Genomic DNA, 27,644 nt, shown 5'->3' on the forward strand with positions numbered 1-27,644 from the left:
AAGGGAGGGCATGTTTAGTAGAAGGGTGTAATTAAATTGAATTTCTAAAACAGCAAACACTGAGACTATGTTTTGCAGTTTTCATTAACTAAGGACTTGTAGCCACTCCCATTGAAAGCCAAGGGCTTTTAAGGTGAATCTATAACAATCATATTGCATTAATTATAAATGCTTTTCCTTTTCAGAACCTTGTACAGGCCAAAAAGGATCTTCTAGAAGAGCGGAACTCCCTAAGAGAAGGCTTAGACAAACTCCATTTCTTCATTGAAAGTCTAAAAAGATAATATATTTGTAACATAGATGTAAGATTCTATATTTAAGAGCTACATTTTTCATGGCATTCTCTTATGAAAGAAAACAAAGTTTTGCCTCCCATGATGCAGAGACACAACAGTGTCGGAAAAGATTTCCAGACTTTTAAAATATTAAAGCTCAGACATTAATGTATTTTTCAGCTTGAAGAGATTTCTATGTTGTGCAAAGGTCAATTTTTCCGCATGCTTTAAAAGAGTTATCCATTAGCTAGATAACAAAATTAAGTGAAGAAGAAATGAATAAATTCTATTTAAAAAGAAAACCTGTCTGACCATTGATATTTATATAATTTGGTAATTGTATGAATGCAAGTGCAATTTAGGGTAGACACTGCAAGTTATATCTGAAATTCTTTCAAAATTACACAAGTCTTTGGGTAAGTGCAATTTGTGAATTTCAAACTTGTTGAGTAGTGGAAATCCTTAATTGCTCATGACAAGCTTTCATTCAAATACTCATTTATTATTGTTTACAGGAAAGATATTTGTTTACAAACATTATTTTTGTTATTTAGATGTTCGAAATGTTAAAGAAAAGAATTCTTCGTTTCACCAGGCAATAGTTCTCTGGTTGGCATATTATTAACAATGGGTGATGTCACTGATAGCTTTGCTACATAAGCGAGAAAATTAAACATACATGCATTAATTTGCCATGCAGGGCAAATTAAAAATAAGTGGTAAATTTGCCTGTCCTCAGCCAATCTTAATAAAGAAATTTTCACAGCCATTGTTAAGCACCACTTTAAAGCGTAACCCATAGTTGATTTTGATTAAAGTGCACCTAACCCCAAAATTTTTTTTTCGCTAAAACGAATCTAGACTTTATTCGAAGCATTTGGGCGAAGAAATTTTTGAATTTGGTTGAATCCTCGATTTTCTATGCCGTTTCAAAGTCGCGCTTGAAGGTTTCACGACCGCGTTTTAGGGAGTCTGGGGCGGCGGTACCTGATGACGTCTACCCAGGAACCAAACACAATGGCGCCTCAGTCAACTCTCTGTATTTGCTCGAGAAAATGGAACACAAAACTAATCGTTCCGATGTATTTTGGGACTAAAACGTCCAAGTTTTGTCTCAGAATCATTTCTTTTTCGTCACTGGAGTCAGAGTTGAGTTTCGATTCGGAAGACTCCGAAATAAACTTCGATCGAGCACGTTCGACAACTGTGAACTCACTGCTTAGAGCTTCGAGAGCAATTTACAATATTTCAAGCGACGAAGGGGAAGACTTCTTTGCGGACGAGTTGCTTGTATATTAGAATGGAAAGCTAGATACGAAGTGGAGGAGCAGGCAACGAAAAGCAGGAAAGAAAACTCAAGGACTGCTTTGGATGGTAATTTCGTCAACTAAACATAAGATTCCCACGCGTGTTTATAGCCCGTTTACATTTGTCCTTAGCGAGAATGTATTTTATCAAGGTGTGATTGTTCTGTTAAATCCAGCTTGTGTTTTACTTTCAGTTGAATGCTTCATGTTTATAAGAGCGACGTACGTGTCGCAGTTTTCGAGACTTGATGACCTCCAAAACATTGGCTTCGATCGATTGAAAATCGTATTGTTTGGACCTGTATTTTTGAAGCTGCGGGAAGCAAGGCGGAAGGAAACATTTCATACAATTACCGATTTCACATTGTCACACGTTTTAAGTCGTAACTCCAAATAACCAATGTAAATTGTTCTCAAAGTTTGCAGCGAAATTCGTCGGATAAGCGAAAAGGATGTGTTCCCTAAGCGGTCCGCACATGTTACGCGGTCATATTTTCGACGCTATATCACAGAATCTTTGTCGCACTGCTGATTTCCAAACCTTCGAAAAACTCTGTGAGTCTAACAATTTTGTTATCATGTAATTCTAAAGGATTAATGTTCGACTTTCATCTAAATCGAAAGAGAAATAAGTGTTGGTTAGCGGCGTACAGTTGCGATCTATTTACATATCAGTATAACGCTTCTTGATCATGATCGGATCACACAACTTTGTATGTTATAAATACTGCGGGATTGGAAGATATAGGTTGTAGGTAGTATTTCTACAAATTTCTGGTTAGCTTTAAGCAGAAAATTTATGAAAATAGCGTTCGAAAGTCTGCGGAACAAATTCCTGTGAGAGTTCTTCAATGGTTCTCACAGATTCAGTTCGCTTGTTTCGGTTCGACAAAATCAACCATCGTTTACGTCTTTGTTGCACCATTAGCCGATCATCGTCAGTTAATTGTACAGTATATCTTTCTTTAAATCTAGAATATTGCTGCAACAGCCGATAGCACCTCTGGAAGGCGTTTCTACGCACTTTTCGAATGTGTATTGCACCATCCTGAAGGAAATGAGAGGACGTGAGATATCCAACCTTCCTGGGTAGACGTCACAAGAGCCGCTAGACCCATTCTCCTCAAACTCGGTCGTGAAACAAAATGGCGGTGTTTTGGAGCTATTTTCGAGATTTCGTCGGGGCACAGAAAATCGAGGATTTAACGGAATCCAAAAATTTTTTCGCAGAACTATTTCAAATAACAAGGAGATTCGTTTTAGCGAAAAAAAATTTTTGGGGTTAGGTGCACTTTAAGCAGAGTTCACATGTTATTGAAAGGTACAGTAAAGTCAGTAAAAATATAAAAAAGACAAATTTTTATTTGTTAGCTGTGCAATTAAAATAAAGGCAACCTCAAGACCTTTTTAGTAATGTTACATTTAGCTAAGGACCCTCTTACCTGCACATCACAATACTCAGCTACTTAGCCAGGGGTTTTTACTGTTAGTGTCAATGAAGATATCGTGTCTGTTAACTGGAGGTCTACAGTTAAGGGAAACTATGATGTGTTCGCCACTACAAGATCACAACAGCGAAAAAAAAAATATATGTATTTTATAAAAAGTTCACAACAGCATGGAAAGTTTTATGTATAATATGCCCCACCACCCTCCCCTCCCCCACCCCCTTTTGTTGATGCCCATGTTAGCAATATCAAGTTTAGTGGTTGAAGTTTTGATCATTCACTTCTTTTTTGCACTTAAGCTTTTATTGGAGGTAATTGTTCTCACTCTGGAATGCAGGGGTTTTATTAGCGTTTTCAGCAGGAGGGTAACTGGTTTTCACAGGCGGGCAAAATGTTTTGAACTGAACTTCTTTATAAGAGAAACTTTCCTCTAGATGGTCAAACCAGGCGGGCAAAATCATGCCCAGTGCCCAGCCCTTAATGAAACCCCTGGGAATGAGGCTGCCATGTTCTCAATGACTGAAGCTATCGAACTGCCATACTTTTCCCTTCAACTATCCAGTAACAAAGAGTAGCAATGTCACCGACCAATGAAAGTATAATAGGCATTAGGCTCCAGAAGAAAAAACAAAAGGGATTTCCTAGCGAAAGGATGCAGGGAAACTGGCGTGTATGACAGGAAGTAGAATAATGCTAGTTGTAGAGAATTTTGGGACAAATCTACGGAGGTTTTAGGCTCTACTCTAACACAGATGCATTGAATTTATCTTATCAAATCCAAGTTAATGATAAACTAAGAGACTGTTCTGCTTGCTTGTTAATGTAGCAAAAATTTACTTAGAAAATAATACCCTTAAACTACTTTACAAGATACTAGAAGTAGTTACAGTGTCTCTTGCTTTTAAGTTCTAGTGTCACTGAAATTTATTAGTGACGTGAACAGTTGTACTCCATTAAGGTGCCAGCAGCTGCAAGCTTTCACAATTCACGACTTGTTATTCACGTATTACTTGGATTCTCTACAACGTGACACCTCAAGTTGTGCATGTGATCAAGTGCTTGTGTGAGGAATGGGCGTATCATGTTAATTTCCATCAAAGACAAGTCATCCAGCTGTGAAAATAAGGAACAATCTCAATTGTTTTGACTGGAAAGGTATGTTAAATTGTGTAGTTTGAAAACATTTCCATACCTCCCCCACAGAAGACTCCATACCCCTCTGGAAATTCCAATTAAACTTCTTACATGTACATTTCTTCAAATGTTTTGGTCTTACAGAGCCACCCCCTCCCCTCCCCCACCCCCGGGAAATTCCAATCCATTCTGTGGGGAGAGTATGGGTATTTTCTGGAACTGCTTATTGTCAAGAAATAGGCTGTTGCTGTGGAATTAACTTCAGTCCACATATTCAGTCCTCCTCAGTCCTCCTTTCAGTGACTATAACACAAACACTGTAGAACAATCAGTGTCTGTTGGGCAAAGCACAGCCCCAGAAAAAGAATCTTGGATGGACAGAGAAGAAGAACTGGGATTGGCAAAGGATGCCAAAATAATTCATGAGGCAGGCCTCAATACTTTAAGTCTGGGATAAACAAGAGGATAGTGGATCTGGTCACATCTTGCTTCAATACTCTGTAACTGCAGTTGTAATTTTATAAAACAAGACATAAATACTTCAAGACTGAGCTGAAAAAAAAAAAAAAAAAAACCACAAGGGAAGTGGATCTGCCATGCGTCACTTCTACACTCTGCTATACTTTTTATAAAATAAGATAAGTGATATATCCAGTGCAAATCCAACTAACCCTAGCATAAACCTCCTGTTGGCTGACCATGATGTCAATAGACTTTCTTAGTTTAGCAATCCTCAAGTCCCAGATATCTTTAATCAGTGTACGCACTTCATCTGCATGTGGAATGTCATCAGCAGCACTGAAAACCACAAGATGTGTATCTATCGTTAAGTTGGAAAGTACTCAGAATGTTCTTAATTTTTCAAATTTTCGCAAAAAAAAAAAAAAAAACAGCTGATAATAACAGTTACTGTATCATCTGATGCCATTTTGTGATGTGTTTGACCAACGCTAAAATTTGAAAGGACATAACCTGCAAATCTAGTTGGATTCCTGGCTGTTGTTCCATGCTGATGAAAAATATATTTTTTGTTGGGGGTTGGGGGGGGGGGGGGCGGGGGAAGGGAGAGAAAAACAGCTGTAATCCACCTCAGTTCGTAGCCTGCAGATTGAGATAAGTTCTTTCCAGCTCTAGGCTGTCAGTCCTATAATGCATTGGTGAATTTGAACTATTCACTTAAATTCCTATGTTAATTGAGGTAACACTATTCAAACTACCTGCTTAGAAGAAGAGAAGCAATTTCCATGTAGTGTTTAGATGGCATTTTAGTAAAGTACTCTGCATCTTTCTCTTTTTCTTTAAGTTCCTGCAACTTTTCTGCAGAGCAATAACATTATACAGCTTTGTTGGCATGTTCCTGTAGCCAGCCATTACCAAACACCCTATCTGATTACCTATGTAACCACCTACAATAAACCTATGTAACCTACAATAGTAATTATTGATATTTAAAATAGAGGGCCCTTGCAGCATGTGTGTAGCTTTAGTGCATCATGTGTAACATGATAGAAGAGTGCTAAACAAAGCTATCAAAAAACCTATTTAATCAATACGCTATTTCTAAAAGAACAGCCTGCACTGGGCTAATTACTAACCAATAAATGTTTAGACAACTTGTTGTTGGGTTCTATCAACCTTGATAGTTGATTTGGGGCTGCACACTCCACCATCCATCAGCCTATATAAACCTTGAGCATACAGACTAATTGCTATTTAGAAAAATGTGCTTCATTATGCCCCCTCTTCACTTTAAAGCCAGAATTCCAACATTAGCCATTTCTGCTTGCACAGGGAAGGTGACTGTCTGGTTACTGAACTACACTCTGGATCTTGTAGTCTTGGTTTGATTGCTGGCTGGATCATTGTGTTGTGTTTAAGTAGGACAAGCACTAAAATAAACTTCTGCATTTCCACTTTCCACCCACCCAATGTTATAAATGTTTCATTTGCCACAGCAAACTGTTACCGAGATCCGGCAAATGCTGGGGATTAACCTGAAATGAGTAGCATTCCATCTAGAGGGAGTAGTAATACTACGCACTTAATGACTGGCCCCACAGGAAACAGTGAGTTTTGTTTCCCCGACACCCTCAATGTTCCTCGAGCAGAAGCTGAGGGGAACATTGAGATCGAGTGGAAACAAAACTCACTGTTTCCTGTGGGACCAGTCATTAAGTGTTTTGTTATACCTCCCAACTCAAAAAATTATATAAAAAAAAACTGCGAAGAAATCGTTTGCATGATGCTGGCTGGCTCACGAATTTGCTGTAGTTTCAAGGAGCACGACCTGATCATGTGCAAGTCAAAAGTTCACATTGTTGTTTCCCTTAGGAGTTAGTGAGTTTTGTTCACCCTAGGGAGTTAGCGAGTTTTGACCAACGACACATGACACACTCTCCTCCAATCCGAAAACCTATTTGAGTTGGGAGGTACAACAATCCTAGTTGATTCATGCCATAGAAACCAGGATTAGATAAGCAATTCTAAAACAGGGGTTAGAGGTGAGAGGTGGGTAGGGGTGTGTGTTGTCATCAACATTAGGGACCTTGCACAAAACACGACAGCAACAGTAACAAGAACGCCACCAAACTGAAGGTTTAACGAGCAGAACAATGGCTGTGCACATGCATTATAATTCTTGGTACATTTCTTTGCCGTGCTCTGCAAATCAACTATGTAAAATGACCAATTTCCAAGTTTTTTGACAATGGGGCCCACTACGGCTAATTTTTCATATACTGGTAATTCCTATTTGGAACTGAATGCATTCATAGCATATTCCGCAGAGGCAAGTATTAATACTGACAAACACACTAAATGGATCTACACATGTAAATAAATGCGAAATTCCAAAGTAAAATATAAACACACTTTTTAATAGGTGTTGTCCTAGCCATCATCGTCGTATATTGGTAAGGTCCCTGATATTGGGAGATGAAACAGGCTAACCTGAGCGTTATTCAGGCTAAGCAGAGCTCACCTTCCATCACTCACCCTTGTTTTAGACCTGTCTGATTACATAAAGCAGAATGATTGCTAATGGATACCTCTGTATAATCTTACCGACATCCATCCAGTGAGGAGGCTGGATTCTGCACTTCCTTCGCTGTTTCAGAAATATTGCGACCCACAGAGGCACCTCTGTGGGCAATGATGCATTCAGTGGCCCTGTGTCCCCCTGTAAAAATAGTAATCTTAATTATTCAAACTTCAAAATCTGTATATCAACTCTGAACTGTAACATATCACTTTATTCTTGTACACGTTCGATCGTAGTTTTTATAGTTTCATACCACGTTATACTTATAGATAAAAGTGGCCCTCGCCCCTGTATAATATTTGTTTAGTTATGGCCAATGCAAACCTTACGTACCCCTATCAAATATAACTTGTTCTCTGAGAAGTTCGTTAGGATAGATATCTTCTCCTTTTCGGCCAGAAATTCCACTTCTGAAGGATCCATATCAGAAGCAGATGAAATATACGAGTATTTCGATATAGAGAAAGTCACCAAGCACGATGCAGAGCCGCTAAGATCGTGTTGACACTCTTCTTTACCACTTCGCGGCCATGTTTTCCCGCTCAAAGGATACTTGTTACTAGGCCTCCCGATATTGAATGCCCGGGTCCAGACTGGACCAAAGGGTAAGGTCTGACATGAATGGTTTGATACCCTTTGAGGGTATTAAGTGTTCGCGGTGGAAAGGAGAGTCTTGGATTCAAGAAAGTTATTAGAGCTCGTTTGGACACTTTTTTTTTTCATCGATCGATGTATTAGTTTCACGCCGTTGCAAACTTCGCAAAACAGGTAAATAAAATTAAATTGCTTGAAGTTTTAGTTGTAAAGAAATTGCTTTGAGTGAATTTAACTTGCTGTGTTTTGCTTACTATTATAGTAGGCTTTCCCCGTTCTACTGCTAGCCTGTCCTTTAATCACAAAGTTTTCCAAATTGCCCTCGCCGCTTCGCGACTCGGGCAATTTTGTGAAAACTTTGAAAATACACGTGAAATTAATCCTTAACCATGCGATTACATTTACTAATCCATCGTATGAGAAAAGTTAAGTGCATTTTTCTCGTATGTCTACTGCTGTACCGACTGACTTCACGACAACATTTCTACTTTAAAAGGTATTTAAGAGGAGTTCCTGAAACTTTGCATATTCAAAGACCAATTGCTTTCATGATGATGTAAACCAAAAGACACAAGTCATTTTAACGTCTGTTACATGACACGAGATAATTTGGGTGGTACAAGATAAGAATGTAGATAAAGCCTGAAGAAAGCATAGCCGGAACGGGCCCACGTTGCAGCACAAGCGCGAGTGCGAAAGTCGCGAGACGAGGAAGTTCTTTTTTGTCGTGAGAATCCGCGGTTAATTACCAACTCCGTGGGGATCTAATATGATCGCTCTTCATCAACAGTTTTCTCGCCTTTCCCGGGTTTCGACCGAAGCAGAAATGAGAAAATTACAGCGATCAAGGCAGGCTCACTTTCTTGGTGCCTCTTCACCGGAATCCACCCCCGCCGAATTGCTTCGCTTTTCGCCGCTCATGCGTGTGACTCAAACGTGAGATAGATAGCACTGAAAAAAGAACCGTCAAAAGTTTGGTTCGTTACGCGGGGCGACCCAGAAATTTACAAGGTTTGTTTCTTTGTTAGTTTGAAAGTCAAATCTAGCTTTGTTAAAGGGCAGCAACTGTTGACGTCAATGGTATAAAACATGATATTACCTTAAACCAGAAAAATAAATAAACTTGGGTTTGGTCCTTGAACACAGTGTATTTACTCACAACTGTATTACGTATTTTCTTGTGACATAAATTTGCAATCTTAAAGGCACACTCCGTTAAAATGTTTATCATTTAATAAGTAATTGTAATCCACACATGGGAACCTGCTTGAGTGTGTTTGACTAAACAGGTTCTTATATTTGTGCGTATTAAAATGGCAAATTTCTGCCAGCAGGTTCCTTAACCACTAGGTTCTTACACGCGGGTTTTACTGTCGAATCTTCAAAACTAATTTTCTCCCATGAGAAAATTCCAGTGACATGCGCAAAACTGGCCAAATGGGTATTTGCGGGCTGGCTGGCTGGCCGGCTGGCGCAAGGCACTTAAGTAAAGACAATTGAGAGACAGTTACCGCTTTCTTTCTAAAAAAAAATGGTTTAAGTGAACTGTAAGAGTTTTGTCCCATGAATGTATATAAATATATTTATTAAACTTCTTTCAGCTTTTCTTATGCTACAATTTAACAATACTATACAAACAGAAACTAACCATTACTTTTTTACTTCTCTATCGAGAACAAATTAATTGACATTTAATCCACATTAAGCGAAAATTACAACCTCACAAGGTTGGAAATAAACTACTTATTAGCTTAGAATTCATACACTGACTTTTCACTTTCTAAAAGAGCTCAATTATTCTGTTACAACTGAAATATTCTGCTATAGTAATACCTCAAAAAGATAAAACACATTAATATATTAATATATCAACGAAGCTCCTTTAATTTAAAATATAACACGTTAGCACCTGAATGTCTTTGTCAAAAACGTCAAATCTACTATACTTGACCAGCACTGTTTGTACACTTACACCTTACAAACAACTTCTAAATACAGTCCATGACTTTGTACTACTATTAGTTTAATTCCCTCTGTACTAAACGTACATATTTTGATCAAAATTTACTTAGTTGTCCTTAGCGATATGAGCTGGTCAATCTACATTCTGATACATAACCCATTTTCAAAATTCCTTCGACTCACCAACATCCATGTAGTTTGATGGAATATATCGACCACTCAAGACAGTGTTTGACCACATTTCCAAACACCCAGAAGAGAGTTGAAAATACGACGCGTAGCGAAGTATTTCTGACGAACTTCGAAGATGTTTGGAAATGTGGTCAAACACTGTCTTGAGTGTTTGATACACTGGCCTTGTCAATTTGATATCCAAACACCGTCACGGTCATGATTTCCATTGTTTAAACTTAATAAATTATTAATGAGTTTCAATCTCGTTCCCAGAGTCTTCGTTCCCCTTGGCCATCGGTCGGAAAACGAGAACTCTGGGAGCAACCATTTCAGACATGCGCCATAGATGCAGACTGCGCAGTGAAACCGGATAGGCAGAATCACCAGAATTCGGTTATTTCAAAATGGTTGCTCCCAGAGCACTCGTTTTCCGACCGCTGGTCAAGGGGAACGAAGACTCTGGGAACGAGATTGAATGAGTTTAAGAATACACTGTCAGACAGACAGGTGAGGAGAATAAGCAAAATCATCAACAAGTGGATACTGTCTGATACAACAACAAATTCTCAGAACTGACATTAAAGGAGCTACGTCACGGTTTGCTGATCTTTTACAGTTTAGCCTAAATTTTTCAAGTTTATCGTTTGTAATCCGCGTTAATCTTCCTCATCTTTTTCCATACTTGTTTTCTCTTTGGTGTTTTTCTATCTTAGTAAACTACTGTTTTCAGGTTTTTACGTGGCCAATATAACTGAAAATACTGCGACTGAGTTCCTTGAGAGTAAGTCTTAAATGAATAGAAATCGGTAAGGTGAGTTAGCTTCCACACTCTGGAAAACAGAATTCAAGTCCAGGAGAGATTGAGCAGTGATCTTCGCTGGGAACACCGAGCTAGCTTGCAAACTTTAGTTCTTGACGTTTGCGCCCTTCATAAATTTAGCTTGCGGTTTTCGGTTTTTGCGTGTTTCTTGATGGAATTGCAAAGTTAGTTATGATTTGAGTTACAGCTCAAAATTTTATTGAAACAGATTTACGAATTCCAAACGAATGGCCATGTTTATTAAAACACCAGAAAGCTGGTAAGATAGTCTGGAATTTCAGTTATCCGTTAAATTTTCGGGAATTTCTCAGCAATCGGTGAATTTTGGAGATCTCACCTATCAGTTAAAGAAAGTGTCCATTCGCAGAAGACAGTTGAAAGCTTGAACAATTCTCAGCTATGGATCAGTTTAAGCCCATCTTCTGATGATAGTAATTCCGCTTGGGAAGCCATATTTTAATAATTTGCGGGGCGGTAACCATAGCCCCCAGGTCAAACCGATCCTGATCACGATGATGGTCTGTTTCAAGTTTTTTTTCAATGAATTGTATTTCAGTTGTTGAAATTTTGCACTGATTAGTTTCGGAAATAGGAACAGTAGAGGAAACGTCCATAAAAAAAATAATTTGAATTTTGGTAACAACCAGTGACTTGATTTCACGTTAAATACATTTCACGTTTCCTATTTCGCTGCTTTGAGAAATTCTCGCCTTATTTATTCGACTACACTCAGTTAGGATTCTCAATATTATGATACACATGTTTGCAAGCGCCAGCTTCTTTTAGCGTATTAAGGAGAGTCACCGTAGAGCAGTTCCATACATTATATGACATATCTAGTCGGATAGGTAGTAAGAAAAATCCATTTCTTCTTCAGAGTCAGAACTGCTCATTGGCTCGAACATGTCATCCTCAAGAGATAAATTGCAATTCTCAGATGTTGAAGCGACTTCCTCTTGCAGTTGCGGACTTGTGTCAGCTTTGCTTACTTGGCCTTTCGAAGGTGTCGTCCAAGGTTTCATTGGAAGCGCAGATCCCAGTTCACAGAGTTTTACCATGCACACTCGATTAGAGGATGTAAAACAGACAGCTTTGTCTTCTTCAGTGGACACGGCCATGCTTACAATGCTTTCCTGCCCTTCAGCTATCCTGGCGAATCCAACAGCTTTCGACTCGCTGATGTCCCACAGAAAGACCATACCATCAACACCGTATGAGATAAGATAACGATTTACTTTTAAAAACCGACAAAACTCGATTCTACCAAGATGGCCGCGGAGAACTTGTTTGGAGGAATCGATATCATAAGCATGAAGATTGTACACAAGAATGACGTCTGCGATGCAGCATACCAAAAACTGATTATCTACCGACACAGTGCACTGACTGAACTTAACAGAGTTGTATGGCTTCTTAATTGTGAGTCTCGTAAGAAGGCGGCAGGTATGTTCAGCGTACTCCCAGATCTCAATCTCGTCACCACACAAGACTAGTTCTTGTTTATTCCATGAAAGATAACAACATTCCGCAGTCACCAACCACGGTGATTTGAAAGAAGCTGAAAATACTTCCTCTTTGATATCCCAAGTATAGAAACGTGAAGCATTCCTGCTATCCTGGATACAAAAGAGGAGAGTGCTGCCGTCAGCTGAAAAAACACAGTATGGAACCGTGAATGCGCATTTTGATGCAAATACTGAGTGAAGAAACTTCAATTCCGATTCGTCAAAACTATACAACTCTAACTTGGCTTCCTGGTGAATGGCAATAAGCCTTCCGTCTGAAGATAGCGCACAATTCTTCACAGGAAGAGACTGCGGGCTGGATGCAGTCAACGAAGACTTAGAACTAAAGGTGATGACTTCTTTACCAGCAAAAGTAGTAGTTTGCCATAACGTAACCATCGAGTCAGAACTAACAGAAATAACAGCATTACTTGAAAAGAACATCGCTGCAACGGATTTTCCTACAACTGACGGTTTAACACGTGATGCTGGAAGACACTTAAAAGGACTGAATAAACTTGTCAAAAAGATGGCTGTCTCTTCGGTACCACAACGAAACAAATACCCAACCTGCCTTTCTCTTGTAAGGTACAAAAGGTCACAGCCCGACACACTCGAAAATATCTTACCTGTCGTGAGAGATAAGGCTTGCAGTGAACCTTCACAGGAATACACCACATAAAGATCATCATTTGAAAACGTAAAGCGTGTGAACTTACTGAAGGTATATTCTGGTTCTTCCTGATGAATATGGTGTTGTTCTTGATTTCCTGTTTGTAGCAAACTCACCTTCAGTGAATCATCAGCCTGGATTACCCATTTCATTTCTGGTGACACGCAAGTAAGAATTTCTCCGTAAGCAAAACAGTTAAAGAGATTCAGAAAACCTCTAGGAATGTTCCTCCACAGGCCAATCTTGAATGCGTCATCATGGACCTCTCTGAACAACTCAGGGGACACAAAACCTTGCAACTTTGTTCTCTGCCCAGTATGTCTGTGCCTCGGTCACACCTGCTGAAACGCCCTCTCTATTTTCAACTCCAGCAAAAAATGGCAAACAGCAGTTACTATGGCAATGTTACAAAGTGACATGGCTTTTTCTATTCCAGAACACTTCATTTTCAATCCAGCTTCACTATAAACACAGGACACATGGCAAAAATACATGAACGGGTCGAGCTGAATATCCTGTAAAAACACTTGCTGTAACACAGGTTTCCCAGACCGTAGATCCCAAACTTGATAATTAAATATATTGGGGTAGAGCTCAATGACACGTTCTTGTACAGTTTTCAAGGACGGGTCCTGTTCCGACCGAATTAATTCTTGTGGCGTCCTACAGAACCGACAAGGATAAAGGAAATCCCAGAGACCCTGAGACTCCGAGGCATCATCATGCCTCCTAAGAACCCCTCCGAGACCCTCACCCAAGATTTGTCTTATTCCAAGACGCTCGAACAAACGTTCGATTTGCAATCCTGCTCTGCTATATGGTTCCTCCTGGTTAGATACGTCAGGACAAAAACTGACAGTCACCTCATCATCTCCACTCTGCTCAATCTCCTTCAGAGCCCACAGAGCCAGTAAGTTAGGCAAACAAAACTTGTTTCGACAGGTTATTGGGTTGGACATCAAACTCCTTTTCACGACAATACACTGTCCATCACGAGTAAACACGCCCCATTTATAGATATGAGAATTCCCTGAGAACTGAGGAAAGTCCACGACACAACCTCGCTCAACAGAAAACCACTTGTCGAGGCGTCCAAAAAACAGAAACTTGCCGTCAGGGGTAAACTCCAAATTGGTAATATCAGGGGTAAACCCCAAATTGGTAATATCAGGGGTAAACTTCAAACGGGTACTATAGTCAATAGCATCGTTGCCTATATCAAAAGGACCACTCACTCTTTGTGCCGTAGACGCGTCAAAGAATTGCAGAAACCGACCCTTTGCTCCAGCCACTGTCCTCTTATTAGGAGCTGTGGCAAAGCAGTGCATGTTAGTAATGTTGGCATCAACAGCAAATGGAAAAGCATAATTACTGATCCACTCTAAACAAGGAGCCGACACTTGAGGGATGGAAACGGTCTCTTGGACAGCATTTGAAGCGTTTCGTATACACGAATGAAGAAGGTGTGGGCATTCCAAGAGAATAAGAACATTGCTTTCAATAGTAAACAAGATCTCCTGGAGGATTTCTTGTTTACTTACTTCTTCGAGAGCAAAGCGGCTAGCCGCGAGCCTGAAATCTTCCAGCAGGTGGTAAATCTCAATTCTCCCATATTTCATTCTTCTTTCAATGAAATGATAATTCGTCAAGGAATCGAAAGCAACTTTCAGCGAATCTTTCTCCCCATTCTCACACAGAAGGCGGATGCCAACGCGTGAAACATAGTCCTTCAAATCAGCGTCAATGGATGGGCCTGTCGGAGGTTCATTCACGACAAAAGGGAGAATTTCAACAAAAACTCTTCTAAGGTACTCACCTGCGTTCTTCTTATCGATGAACAATTTTCGAGAAGCTTTGTTCTTGTCCGTCAACCACGCTGGGATCAGATTGTGAAGGAAAGTTAATGTCTGATCAGATGTTCGTAACACCACAAATTGTGATACAGCATCGATCACTTGTTGTTCATCGTGATTTGAGTTCTCTCTCTTTAGAATGTAGGAAATGCTTGAAACAGGAAGTGGAGAGGGGGATACGATGGCACAACCAAACACCTTCCTAAAGAGATCCTGTCCCACTTGATCGCAGAAACGTGTAAAATTCTTCAAAAAGAAACTGTCCATATCTCCAGGGAAAATATCGCTCAATTGACCTAATTCCTTACCTGAATCACAAGAACGCCTCAGATCTTCCGCAATGTAATGTGCAAACAAGAATAATCCGTTACACTTTTTTGATACCTCTTCTACCGTGACGGATAAACGAGAGAAATCGATTCTCTTGTTCAAAAATATTTGAATATCCTGCTCATGCTGCTGATAGACGTTGTCTTGATCGCTGTTTCCAGCACAAATCTTAACACAGGGGTTATACTTTTTCAATCTGAACTCTGCCGAATCTTCAGGGCGACTGGTGATAAAGAACACAAGCCATTCGGGAAGCAGGGGAAAGCAGTGCATTATGAGATCAAGAAAATCTTCCCTGGACTCGTACTCGGTCTCGTCCAGCGCGTCAATAATAACTAACTTCCTCTGGTCACAAGGAGGACACTTGCTTAATGGTTCTTGTAATACTTTTGTAAAGAGTTCACGAACACCAAGTTTAGAATTGCCTAACAACATTTTTACTCCACTTTCTCCTCCTATAATTACTTTATACTGAGTATTAAAATCACAGAGTTGACGTGCAACAGTCCCAAGAAGATACCTGGGATCATTTCTTGTACCATCGTTGTGACGGCCAAAGTAGGCAGCGGCTAACTGTCCAGCCCTTCTCCTGCGCTGTGCCATGACTCCGGCCATCACACTTTTGCCGACACCTGGATCGCCTAGGAGTACATAAGCTCTGGAATCGCGTGGATTACTGAACCACTCGTTAAAATCATCAAAAAACCACTGTCTTGTGTCAACGTCATGGCGTTTAGCGAAAAAGGTAATGTCACCTTCACAACTGGCAATCTCTGAAAATAACAAAAAAAAATGCTTACTTCCTGTTTTCCTTGAAGATTAAAAACCACATGTTTCTTTCGGTATGAAAGCTTGACGTCCATTTTTCTTTCAGGGATGTGGCTAGATTTACCCATTGCGCAATAGGAACTTTCCGCTTTTCACGCACTTCTAAGTTTCTCCCTTACTTTCACGTCAGCTTAGATGTATTTTGAGCTTTACGAAGGGAACGAGTATTTCGGTTCATCATAAATGGGACCAATTTATCGGTGTCTGGTCATGGCTCAAAAGATTGGGTCAACTGATATCTCAAAAATTCATACTCGAGACTTACAAAAGAATCAACTTACCAACGGATAAGTTGCTGAGGTCCTGCTGGGATACTACACTCGCCGATTCTCCATAACCACAGCTACTCTGCCCTGAAGAATAAAAAACTTTGCAATTAATTACAAACTACTGTATATTTTTGAAACAATAATTCGGAGTTTTTTTAAACAATTATTATCGTTAGACTTGTATCCCACCATCATTTTGGTATAAGCACGAGTGTATGATCATAATCCCTTTGTAAAAGACAGTGACTGACATTTTTTCTCAAGACTTAACAGTGTAAGACGTTCCACACAGTGTAAAGCGCGCTCAGTTGTAGTCTCGAGCTCACTCATCCGGTGTTGGTTTTCTATCGTTAAGGAAAACCGTACTGATATAACATATGGCTGTCTTCAATGTTCTCGCATCGCAACACAATTGCCAGTTAGCTTAGCTCAGCTTATATTCCTTCTTATAGAACAAAAGTTCTAATTTCAAAAAAGTGGTGGATTCCGTGGAGTATAATGACTGTAATACTAGTCGCGCTCATAATGTTATATGAGCATTAAAGTTACATAGTGTTTGGTCGATTTTGAAATTTCTTCTTGAATTGTAATCCACTCTGCCCCATTTATGTCACTTGTCCCTTGCTAAACCAATAATAATAATAATAATAACAATAATAATAATTATAACAATTATAATAATAATATTTTTTTTTTTTAATTTTTTGGAAAAGAGGAGTGTTTATTGTGACAAAAACTAGAGCTAAGCTTTACAAAATGCTATAATATTTACATAATTTGATGTCTGTTAAACCTGTAAAACATGTTTCCGTATCTAATCATAATATAATAACAATAATAATGATAATAGTAACAATAATAATAAAAATAATAATAGTAACAATAACAATAACAATATTAACAATAACAATAATAATAATAGTTATATCAAGAATTATAATAATAACCAAGTAAATGGACGCCTCCTTGTACACTTGCCTTGGTTTTCTTGGAGAGTAGAAGAACTCAGTTTGTCTTCATCACGTGCAACTCGTTGTTGCACCTCTCCCATTTTATTCAACAGCGAACTTTGTTCTTGTTTCACGACTTCTCGTTCATGTTGCACACTCGCAACTCTTGTTCCTAGTCCCTCCAGACATGTTGAAATGTACTTAAGTGCTTGTGTTACTCGCTTCTTATCCTCCTGCACTTCAAATGTCAACTGCCCCACGTCTGCCTTCAGTGAGTTAACATGCTGTTGTACCAACTTCAACAGATCAGGATCCACAGTAGCGTTCATACACAGTAAGGTGGCTAAAGTAACAAGTAAACCATCACTTAGCAACTTTATGATTCACTAATATGGCAACTGGTTCTGATGTCGTCGACTTCCACCAAACGGTGATATTGGACACGGGTGGTCATTGCATGCGTTCATGGGAAACTGACACTTAACCTTTGCAGAGCCCAATCCACCCAGAAGTATAACTGTGTACAGGCAAATTATAGCCTGTTCCAGGCTCTCGGTCAATAGGGACGATCGAAAAAGTGGGCGGGACACAGAAGCGGGCCACCTCTCCTTTTCTCTCCCACACCCCGCTCATCGTCCGCCCGCTTTTCCGATCGTCCCCACTGACCGAGAGCATGGAACACGCTATACAACTGTATGAGTTATTGACCAAGCGTGATGTCAAGATGGCTGATATTAACCAAGTTCTTTTAATGCGTGTTTATGGACCAAGACGTAGTTGCGTTCCATAAACACGCAAAAAAAAAATCCAGCCATCTTGACTGAACAAGCTTGGTCAATAGCGGATTTATTATATGGCTTTCGGGGGAAATGTTTCTTGCGGGGATGGCGGGTAGTCCCAAGCGGGCAAGATAGCGCCATCTTGCCCGCTCGGGTAGCCAATCACAGCACAGAATTCAGTTCACCTTGCACGCTCAACGTAGCTAGCCATATAATGAAGCGAATTATTCATTAAAGCCTGGCAAAATCTTGGGGAATGGTGGTGGATTAGCATTCCTTTCTGGAGGAGTTACAATACTTCTGGTCACGCCATTCCAATTGTTGCAGAAGAAACGTCCAGTCTACATTGACCTACATTGTTATGATGCCCAACTATTGGGAAGAAGAAAATACTTCACCAGTCTTTCTCTGTTTTATTACTACATGCTCTCGCCTGGATGGAAAGCTAGCTAAGAGTAGGAAGTGGAAAACTCGTGGAGAGGCATGGAGGTAGGTTAACACTGGGAATCATTGGATGGATTGAGGGATTTGTTTCTGGGCTAGAAAAAAATTAGGTGGTTAAGACCAAAATCAGTGCTATAAAACTGCAGATTGTTCTGCTAAATTATTCAGTGGTTGGTTTTTCACGCCAAGCTGCTTCTTCAACATGAACATCACCACCTTGAAAAAGGAGTTCGTAAGGAGTTTATATGGTAGCTTATCATGTGGATCTGTGAAAGGTTTAATTTAATTTAGTTGCAAGGACTTCTCCTCACCCGAAGGTTTTTGTGGGGCAAGTCGCATTAGCTTCTCCCTGATCAATTCAATCCAGTTTGAATTTGTGGGACAAAATTAATCAAAAGGACCAAGGTTTAGTCCTCGTGACTAGATTTTGTGACATAAAAATGGCCAGTTCAAACGATGGGACTTGACCCCATGACTTGTTGCAGGTCAACTAGTCGCAATCTCTGTGTGCCAACCTTTACCCCCGTTTGACGGTTGTGAGCCCTTTTCCTGGTAGATAGCTAAGTAACAATTAAGCCACCTGTAAAACTACAGGTAAAGTGGTTACGTGATCCTATCTTAATGCATCTTGAAGGAAAGTACTTCTTCATCGTAATGTTTAAAGAAAAACAGGTTACTGTGGAAATCAGAAATGTACCTTTCAACTCCCAGTCTTTCAATTCTCCTAAAAGATTTCTCTCGTTGGCAGGTGGCAGACCAAGGGCTTTAACCAGCCCTTCCATCTCTTTAAACCTCTGCTGATAATTCACTGGATATCATTCACTGAATACACAGTGAGCCCAGGAATTTCTAGCTTTTCTTACATCATCAGCCGCACTCTGTGCAGCCAGGGAGAAGACTGGCACTTTACCAAGCAAGGTGAGCACGGCAGATGCATCGCAGTGTTCATCAAAGGCGTTAAACTTTGCCATGTGGTTCTCTACATAGAGCTTGGCAAAGTCAACATGTGATGTCACACGGCAGTCAAACAAGGAGTAATTAAACCTTCCACCTGGCAGCCTGGACAATGCACTGTTACCATTGATGTTCTCATATTTTAAGATTGTTAGCCAATTCTTAAGTCGCCCATCTGAGCTCTGAGTGTGAATATTGCAGCTTGTTTGAAGATTGCCATACTCCCTCTGAACTTCTCGTTCAGCAAAGGAACGTAGTTGGGAAACCAGGACCTTGTTGAGTGCAATTCCAAAGACTAACCATCTTTTCTGGTCGTCTGTAACACCGTGTAAAGTGTTCCTGAAAAACAGTTCCAAGAATTTAATGTTACAGCTTATTTAAAAGTACTATTCACAGCAGTAGTTGAAAACAAAAACTTAAAAACTGCTGGGGAAATATGCAATTGGGATCTTCTTGATTCGTTACATCTTTGCTAATTAAGGACCTGATTCATAGCTTAAATTGTCTCAATTTTAAAAGCAGTTGTAATAGCTATTTTAAACATGCACATGAGAACAAAAGTACAAAACAGGTGAGAAGGACACACCTAAATCTACTCAAATAACTAAAAAATAGGGAGAACCAGTTTTGAATCAGTGTCACGTACAGTGAGGTAGCCCATACTGACAATATTAATTAAAGCAATTATATATGGATTTTTATTGTTTTATTACCACTATATTGATAATTGAAATACAATAACCAGCTATTAATCAGTCACCTGTCACATCCCTGGTAAAGAAAGAAACAAAGACGTACTATTCCATATTGTGTGGGTGGGTGAGTGTGTGTGGTAGTAGTTTTCCAACACACCAACAATCCCAAGAAGCTCCAAGGAGTCTAAGCACTAAGGATTTGAATTCAGAAGCCACACTAGAGTAGTTAAAAGTCTATGTTGGAGCCTGGTGGCCCATCACACCAGCGCTTATCTCCGGTTTTCTCAGCATGAAGGGACTAGGACAATGTCTACTCCCTCAACAGCAAGGCTTCAACTCCCTACAAAACCCCTTGTATAGAGTTGTATGGTCTCAAAAGCCAGGCAATATTATGACAACCACTGCATCGTTCACAGCAGCTGAGTAAATTTGAGCTGCAAATTTGAACTCAGCTCAAATTTGCAAGCTTGCTGGCAGTCATCAGCTGGAACAGATTGTGATGCTGGCATCAAATGTCCTCATATGGTGTGACAGTGTCCTGAGGGTCATGCTGGCAGCTTGATGTCTCAGGCATGTCAGCAGCATATACAGATCAGCCTTGGAAGAAATGGGCAGTGGCAGAAACTGGCAAGTCATAATTAATCCCACCTTACAAGATTATTGGAACTGTCCACCATGATCATTGAGGGTTTGCCTGCCATTAAGGAGCACTTAGGTGTATGAGGATAGCGAGAGTTGTAGACATGATATGTATGGTAACTACCAAGCTAAGGAAGATGGGTAAGTTCAAGTGGGACAAGCTTCAGTAGCGTGTGCACCCTGGTGAAAATCCTTTTAAAATTCTATAGGATCCTATGAACTGTACAAGATCCAGTGAAGTTCCTGTACGATCCTATACAACAAGAACATGAAGGACCTTATATACTCAAAAATCTTTGGGGATCTCAATGAATGTCCCCAAAGATCAGCTAGAGCTTCGACATCAAGATGTACAAAGATCCTAGCATAGATCTTCAATTATCTCTAAAAGATTTTTACCTGGGAGGGACACTTGCAAAGCAGCAGTTGAGGAAAGGCATGTTAAGTGGTCAGCACTTGTGTCCATGGAACCCCTAAAAATTAGTACGCTTCTGCATGCAATACAATCAATTCTTGCCAACCCCCTGTGGCAAATCAGGACCTCTGGCACACATTACTGCTAGGGGTGGGTCGCATTGGCAGCAATACATAACCAAGTGTTAGAGGCTCTGGCCTCTGCTCTTAACACTGTTTTGAAGGTGGGGATTTAGTTTGCAAGTAGAGGTGAAAGGTTTAAGTTGGCAACTCTAGTGTAAGTCACAGTAACTGGTGTCCATCCTCCCCAGTGGTGTTAACCCACCATGTTGTGACCTCTCTACATTGCAATCTGCTGCTACAGGGTGATGGGTTACTTACAGTTTTATTGGCCAATATTTTTATTTTATGGGAGGGCTTTATGGAATGGACACAAGAGAAGGTGGCTCAGTATTGTAGACTTCAAGAGTAGGCATGATGACCAACCGTGCCCGGCTGATATACCTGGGTAAATGTCTGGTTGGAATTGGGAGTTCTGGTTTAATACACTACAGGTCTCTGTGGTAGTTAATTTTACTAATGCTGGTGTAGCCCCTGGTCAAGGAATACTTTATTCAGATGACTGCAAGAACCAGCAGACATCCACTTAGAGCTACTTAGATGTGATGAGAAACAAAGATCAGTCTGTTGAATGCACTTCATCTTAATGGCACCTCATCTAGTGCTGCTATGGTCGCCCAGCACTTATAAACAACTCTTTGAGGACTAGGCCCTGAAAGTGAGTCTGGGTTCCAGGTGGTTATGAGGGTACCCATAGGCGTAAGAGCTGGGGGGTCAAGGGGGACAGCAGCCCCCCCCCCTCCAGCTACAGAAAATTACGTAAGTTTTTGGCTAAATGGTCATGATTCGGGCAATGACACGAGAGAGCAAACATTACAAAATAATGCTGTTGATGTGATTTCCAAAACTCCCAAAAAAAGTTTCTACTTTTTATGAAGCTCTGTGTAATTAGATGCCCGACCGGGTGTCTGTAGGCCGTTAAGTGGCTTTTTCAGTGAGTTGGTACTTGAAGCAGTACCGTGTGTGTACCATATGATCGTACCGTTAAAGTGTCCATTTGTATCTGCTGCTGATCCTAAGTATCATTGGCGCACCAAAAATGCCACGGTAGTCAGTCGGGACAGTGTTTTCGGCCTTTCCTTTTAGATTTTATGGCTTGTAAGCTACTTTCTCTGACATTTGCCTTCCAAAAAAGGACTTAGACTGAAATGTTATGAGGGACCTGGGGTTTTCTGTTAGCTACAAGTTGGCTAAATGTGTATCAGATATCATTTCCTCTCCCAATTTTCCATCAACAAAACAAGGACACAAATCAAAGCAAATGAAGACAACTTTTTTCTTGTGGTGACTCTGAAAGGGCCGTTTGGAATGTCTTAACAATGGGTGTTTTAATTTCTTTCTTGAATTTTGCTGTTGAGATGTTCCTCTAGTACGTCCATGTTGCTAACCATCTTATTTACGTGACTTCTGAATTCATAGAAGGCTTGCAGTGTACGCTGCAAGTCTGCTGTAGCCAAGACTATCTCAAACGACTTCTAGCAATGCCTCGTGTTGTTCCTTGAACATCTTGAGTATGTCGAGACTTTTGTCTCGATTATATGATTGCTTCTGTAACATGTCCAATGGTCCATCTTCAAACACAAATGCCACTGTTGCTGATCAGCCAATCACTGAACGAACGCCATGAAAAGAAGCACTTTTTCTTTTAATAAGTTTTGGATTTTACTAGATTGAGACTGTTGATAGAGGTCATTGAGATGCAAGCTTTCAATACAACTATCTTTGTGAACGTTTATGTTTGTCACGCGTTTTGAGTGCGTTTGCATCCCAAGTTCAACGCTCACGCATTCGGGCATTGAGTAATTTTTTCGAACAAGAAGGTCACCACCCCCCCTAAGTCCAAAGGTGCAAGTATGCCTATGAGGGTACCAAGCAGCTAGTGTGTTAAGGAAACTCTGCTTGTACAATTATTGTCAAATCAAATGACTTCTATCATTGTATTATTCCCTATCATGTTTTTAAGCCACAATTTTCAGCCTATTTTAAGTGCTTATTAAGATGAACTTACCCTCCTGTTGCCATTGATTCCTCAAATCATTGCCAATGAGTCATAAATGCACAAGCTGCAATCAAACAAAAAATAAAAGATATATATTTCCTTAACATCCCAATGTAACAGACCTAGCTGGTGGATCCCACCTGGGTGAGCTATCTTCTTAAACTTGGAGCTTTATCCTTTAAAAGGGATTATTACCTTAAGGTGATTCCTCAGAAATAAAATTTGTCAAACATTTGTTTTTTGAAATTTTCCCGGAATGTTCCCTACCAAGCACTGTTTCAAAAAATAGACCAAAAAAGGTTTTGTCACCATGCCTGCTTAAGAGATATGATGGGCCAATCGTACCCCAATTATGCCTTATCGTGTTTATTGTTTCATTAGTTCATGTAACATTTTGCGATGCACAGTGGAAAGTCTTGAGCATGTGCGACGATGTAATAATATATAATTTATGGAACAATCACAGAATCCTAGAGTAACAGTTTTGTGGATGCTTTTAGTTTTATCTTTTCTTCCTTCCAAGCATTTTTGTTTTTGCTTTTGTTTTTTTGGATTTTTTTTCATTTTTAACTTAAAGAGGAAAACTTGAACACCAAATTAAAATTATGTAATAAAAAATATACGTCAACAAGCAAAATTATTAAGTAATAAGCCTGAATAAAAAATTTGGGGACTTAAACAGGATTTGAAGGCCATGGCCTCTGCATTGGGGTTGCAGTGCTCTACCATGTAACTGAGCTATAAAGACTCAGCAAGCAATTATTTATTGAGTTCATCCTGACCCTTGAAAGGAATGAAACATAGGGAGAATGAAGTGAACAACAGAAACACAAATAAAATGAGGATGTGACCATCACAACAGTACTCACACAGCATGATTGCAATTTTCAAAAGCAATTGCAAAGTAAGCTAGAAAAAATACTTTGGGAGCGGGGAAGGGGTGGGGCTTCAATGGGATTCAAACCTAGATTGCCCTACCAACTGGGCTATGAATGTTACAAACTGAACAATGAAATGCCATGTTTGTCACAACCTTGTGTTTTTTCAATACCCATCATCCTGTACCAGCAATAAACTAAGATGCATACATGACAATCAAGAGACCCATGCATAATGAGAGCAGGCCATTAAGAGTACATGTAATAATATTCAGCTTGAACACCTGATAATAATTAATGAAGGGATTAAAATCCTGGGATTGGGTGTATTATTTTACCCCCTTAAGTGAAATTCAAACCTCCATGGCCAGTTCTATTTCTTCCTGATGGGGTGCAGTGGCAGATCCAGACTTTGAGCTAGTGGGGGGGGGGGGGTTGTTTTACTTGCCCTGCCGGCGATACTTCCTTCAGTCATTTCTTGGGACATGCTGCTTTGAGAAAGGCGGTACATTGAAATAAAGTGTAAAAGTCCATGCAACAACCCCAAAACTTACTATGGGTAGAAGCTAAGATTACTGCCTGCTGCTCATGCTAAGTACTTAATCAGATATAAAATTAATGCCAAACATTATTTGTTACGTTTTTTTCATCCTCAGACTTTTGGAACGAAGGTTCTTCATGCCACACTGAATTTTTTGAAGAAATTTCAACTAAGTGTCAGTGCAACAGTGAAGGAAAAGCTACAGAAAAATGGTCTTATGAGTTTAATATCTAAATTGTATCCTTGGTAATACTTCACATGCAAAAATACAAATTTTTAGATTTTCTTTGCACCAATAAACAAAATTCCTAAGAATACACCATAAGCGCCTCTATTCTATCAGACTACCATACGGTCTTATCGTGTAGGCTTGACACTTTCATCTGGTAGCCTTTCTCGAAACAGCCGTAAATGGAAACTGCATTGTTGCTGTTTCTGCAAAGGTTGTCAGGCCAATTTTCAGGGAGATTTTGGTTGTTTCCATGGGAGTAGTTTTTTGTGATTGTCCATTTTGCTGGTGAAGTTTTATCCGATTCTTTGTGATTACATCCAGGTTTCAGCAGGTTTGTTTCAGCAAAGTGGTTGGCAATAGAAATTATTATCAAACCCTTCGGGTTAACTGCTCTATATTGGCGACACATACTGTTGGGAATGTTATCTTTTTCCCTCCTCCTCTTCTATTTAGTGCTAAGGTCTGCCTAAATAACCAGAGGTGAAGATTCCAAGCAATCCCCTCCAAGATATTTTTCATGATCTCAAGGTCAACCCTGCACGTTTGCCTCACAGGAGCTCGATGCGAAATTATCATGACATAAGCTTATAAAGTTTCATTAGATTGATAAGCACAACATCCAACTTATCATCCGATTATGAAATCCATTTGAAAACCTCTACCAAGCCATTTTCAGTTAACTTGCTATTAATGCCGTCAGCTTACCTTGCAATTTCTTTCTTCTGCGAGGCGTTAAAGGGCTTAAGCTTCTACGGAAGATGTTACACTTTCGAGTTCCAAGCCAAAACTTCCGGGAGTTCCCAGCTTCACACGTCCAGCTGCACGTCCAGTGGAAACGGTAGGTGCGTCATGTATGGGGACATATATTGTACCGAAATATATATTTCATATATTACATGAGATGCTTTGGTTACTTGAGGTGCTTTGCTTATATGAGGTGCTTTGCTTACTTGAGGTGCTTTGCTTACTTGAGGCGATTTGCTTACTTGAGGTGCTTGACTTACTTGAGGATCCTTGCCAAATTGGCCCTACTTGAGGTTTTTGACGTACTTGAGGTTACTTGACTGAGATGCGTGACTTACTTGACGTGCTTTCCTTACTTGAGGTGCTTTGCTTACTTGAAGTGCTTTGCTTACATGAGGCGCTTTGCTAACTTGAGGTGCTTTGCTTACTTGAGGTGCTTCCCCCACTTGAGGTCCCCTGCCTTCTTGAGGTTCTTGACGTACTTGAGATTTGCTTGAAATGCTTGACTTACTTGAGATGCTTGACTTACTTGAGGTGCTTTGCTTACTTGAGGATCTTTGCTTTCTTGAGGTGCTTGATGTACTTGAGATGCTTCGCTTATTTGAGATACTTTGCTTACTTGAGGTGCTCTGCTTACTTGAGGCGATTTGCTTACTTGAGGTGCTTGACTTACTTGAGGATCTATGCGTACTTGAGGTTCGTGACGTACTTGAGGTTACTTGAAATGCTTGAGTTAATTGAAACGCTTGACTTACTTGAGATTCTTGTCTTATTTGATATGCTTGACTTACTTGAGGTGCTTTCCTTACTTGAGGTGCTTTCCTCACTTGAGGTGTTGTGCCTTCGTGAGGTTCTTGACGTACTTGAGGTTACTTGAAATGCTTGACTTACTTGATATGCTTGTCTTACTTCAGATGCTTGACTTACTTGAGGTTTGCTTACTTGAACTTTGCTTGACTTACTTGAGGTTTGCTTACTTGACGATCTTTGCTTTCTTGAAGTGCTTTGCCTACTTGAGGTGCTTTGCTTATTTGAGATGCTTTGCTTACGTGAGGTGCTTTTCGTACTCGAGAATCTTTGCGTTCTTAAGGCTCTTGACGTACTCGAGCTACTTGACTTACTTGCGATGCTTTGCTTACTTGAGGTGCTTTGCTTACTTGAGGTGTTTTGCTTACTTGAGGTGCTTTACTTACTTGAGGTGCTTTGCTTACTTGAGGTGCTTTGCTTACTTGAGGTGCATTGCTTACTTGAGGTGCTTTTCTTACTTGAGGTGCTTTGCTTACCTGAGGTGCTTTGCTTACTTGAGGTGCTTTGCTTACTTGAGGTGCTTTGCTTACTTGAGGTGCTTTGCTTACTTGAGGTGCTTTGCTTACTTGAGGTGATTTGCTTACTTGAGGTGCTTTTCTTACTTGAGGTGCTTTCCTTACTTGAGGTGCTTTGCTTACTTGAGATACTTTTCTCACTTGAGGTGCTTGTCTCACTTGAGATGCTTGTCTTACTTGAGATGCTTGTCTTACTTGAGAGGCTTGACGTACTTGAGATGCTTGACTTGCTTGTGATGCTTGTCTTACTTGAGATGCTTGACTTACTTGAGATGCTTTTCTTACTTGAGATGATCCATGCTAAAATAAAACACTGCGTTGACGTGTTGACGCAAGCACATAGGATCTTTGACGCTAGTCTACACTCGCAACTTAAGATTGGCGGATTGTCCAATCAGCTTCGTTGATGAATGGACGCCTGTTTCTCCCCTTTGAGAATCACAGTAGTTCTATGCACCGGCACCCGGTGCATACAACTACCATGATTCTTATAGCGGAGGGAATATCTTCCATTATAACCCACCCATTAATTTCCGCGCGATTTTGTTGGCTACTTTATGTCACGTGGTGGACAGTTATCGCGCAACAACCCCCGTTTGAGACGATATTTGTCCTCCTCTTCTGATTTCCACTGAAAAGAACAATGTCTGCGGGAAAAAAAGCCAGCAAGAGAGTTTCAGTTTTCATCTTTATTTTACATGGAAGAAAAACGACCTTGTTT

General features: G+C 40.1%; 2 protein-coding genes and 1 pseudogene across 6 annotated transcripts in view; 1 reads left to right on the top strand and 2 right to left on the bottom strand.

Annotated features, from left to right (window-relative positions):
- LOC145466698 (uncharacterized) overlaps positions 1-2,993 on the top strand; it is a 27,442-nt gene extending 24,449 nt beyond the window's left edge. For 2 of the 4 annotated variants that reach the window (XR_014041972.1, XR_014041973.1), the window contains exons 17-18: positions 186-1,092; positions 2,881-2,990. Coding sequence is in view for 1 of the 4 variants with exons in the window: in XM_081450409.1 (XP_081306535.1) it covers positions 186-284 (99 nt within the window). In the remaining 3 variants the exon portion in view is untranslated. Of the gene's footprint in view, positions 1-185; positions 2,173-2,880 lie in introns of those variants that run through there. The other 2 variants (XR_014041971.1, XM_081450409.1) reach the window with 2 other exon arrangements.
- LOC145466699 (DNA replication complex GINS protein PSF2-like) lies at positions 2,915-8,156 on the bottom strand. Its single transcript, XM_081450410.1, has 5 exons — positions 7,538-8,156; positions 7,228-7,342; positions 5,382-5,481; positions 4,836-4,962; positions 2,915-4,143 (listed from the first exon to the last, which is right to left on the bottom strand). Exons 1-5 carry the CDS (start codon positions 7,625-7,627, stop codon positions 4,030-4,032), a joined length of 546 nt encoding a protein of 181 aa, XP_081306536.1. The 5' UTR covers positions 7,628-8,156; the 3' UTR covers positions 2,915-4,029.
- A 236-nt stretch (positions 8,157-8,392) lies between these two features.
- LOC145465659 (uncharacterized) lies at positions 8,393-26,810 on the bottom strand (annotated as a pseudogene). Its single transcript, XR_014041668.1, has 5 exons — positions 23,216-26,810; positions 19,083-19,678; positions 17,191-17,505; positions 16,225-16,296; positions 8,393-15,888 (listed from the first exon to the last, which is right to left on the bottom strand). The product of XR_014041668.1 is annotated as an uncharacterized LOC145465659 (transcript).
- Between the last annotated feature and the right edge of the window lie 834 nt (positions 26,811-27,644).

This window comes from Orbicella franksi, chromosome 13, assembly GCF_964199315.1.
Source record: "Orbicella franksi chromosome 13, jaOrbFran1.1, whole genome shotgun sequence".
Lineage (NCBI taxonomy): Eukaryota > Metazoa > Cnidaria > Anthozoa > Scleractinia > Merulinidae > Orbicella > Orbicella franksi.

Coding starts and splice junctions, on each gene's coding strand:
- LOC145466699 (XM_081450410.1), bottom strand. CDS start 7,627: ATGGATCCTTCAGAAGTGGAATTTCTGGCCGAAAAGGAGAAGATATCT. Junction 7,343..7,537: donor ACAAGTTATATTTGATAGGG/GTACGTAAGGTT, acceptor CTATTTTTACAG/GGGGACACAGGGCCACTGAA. Junction 4,144..4,835: donor AACAGGAGGTTTATGCTAGG/GTTAGTTGGATT, acceptor TTATTTTCACAG/CTGGATGACTTGTCTTTGAT.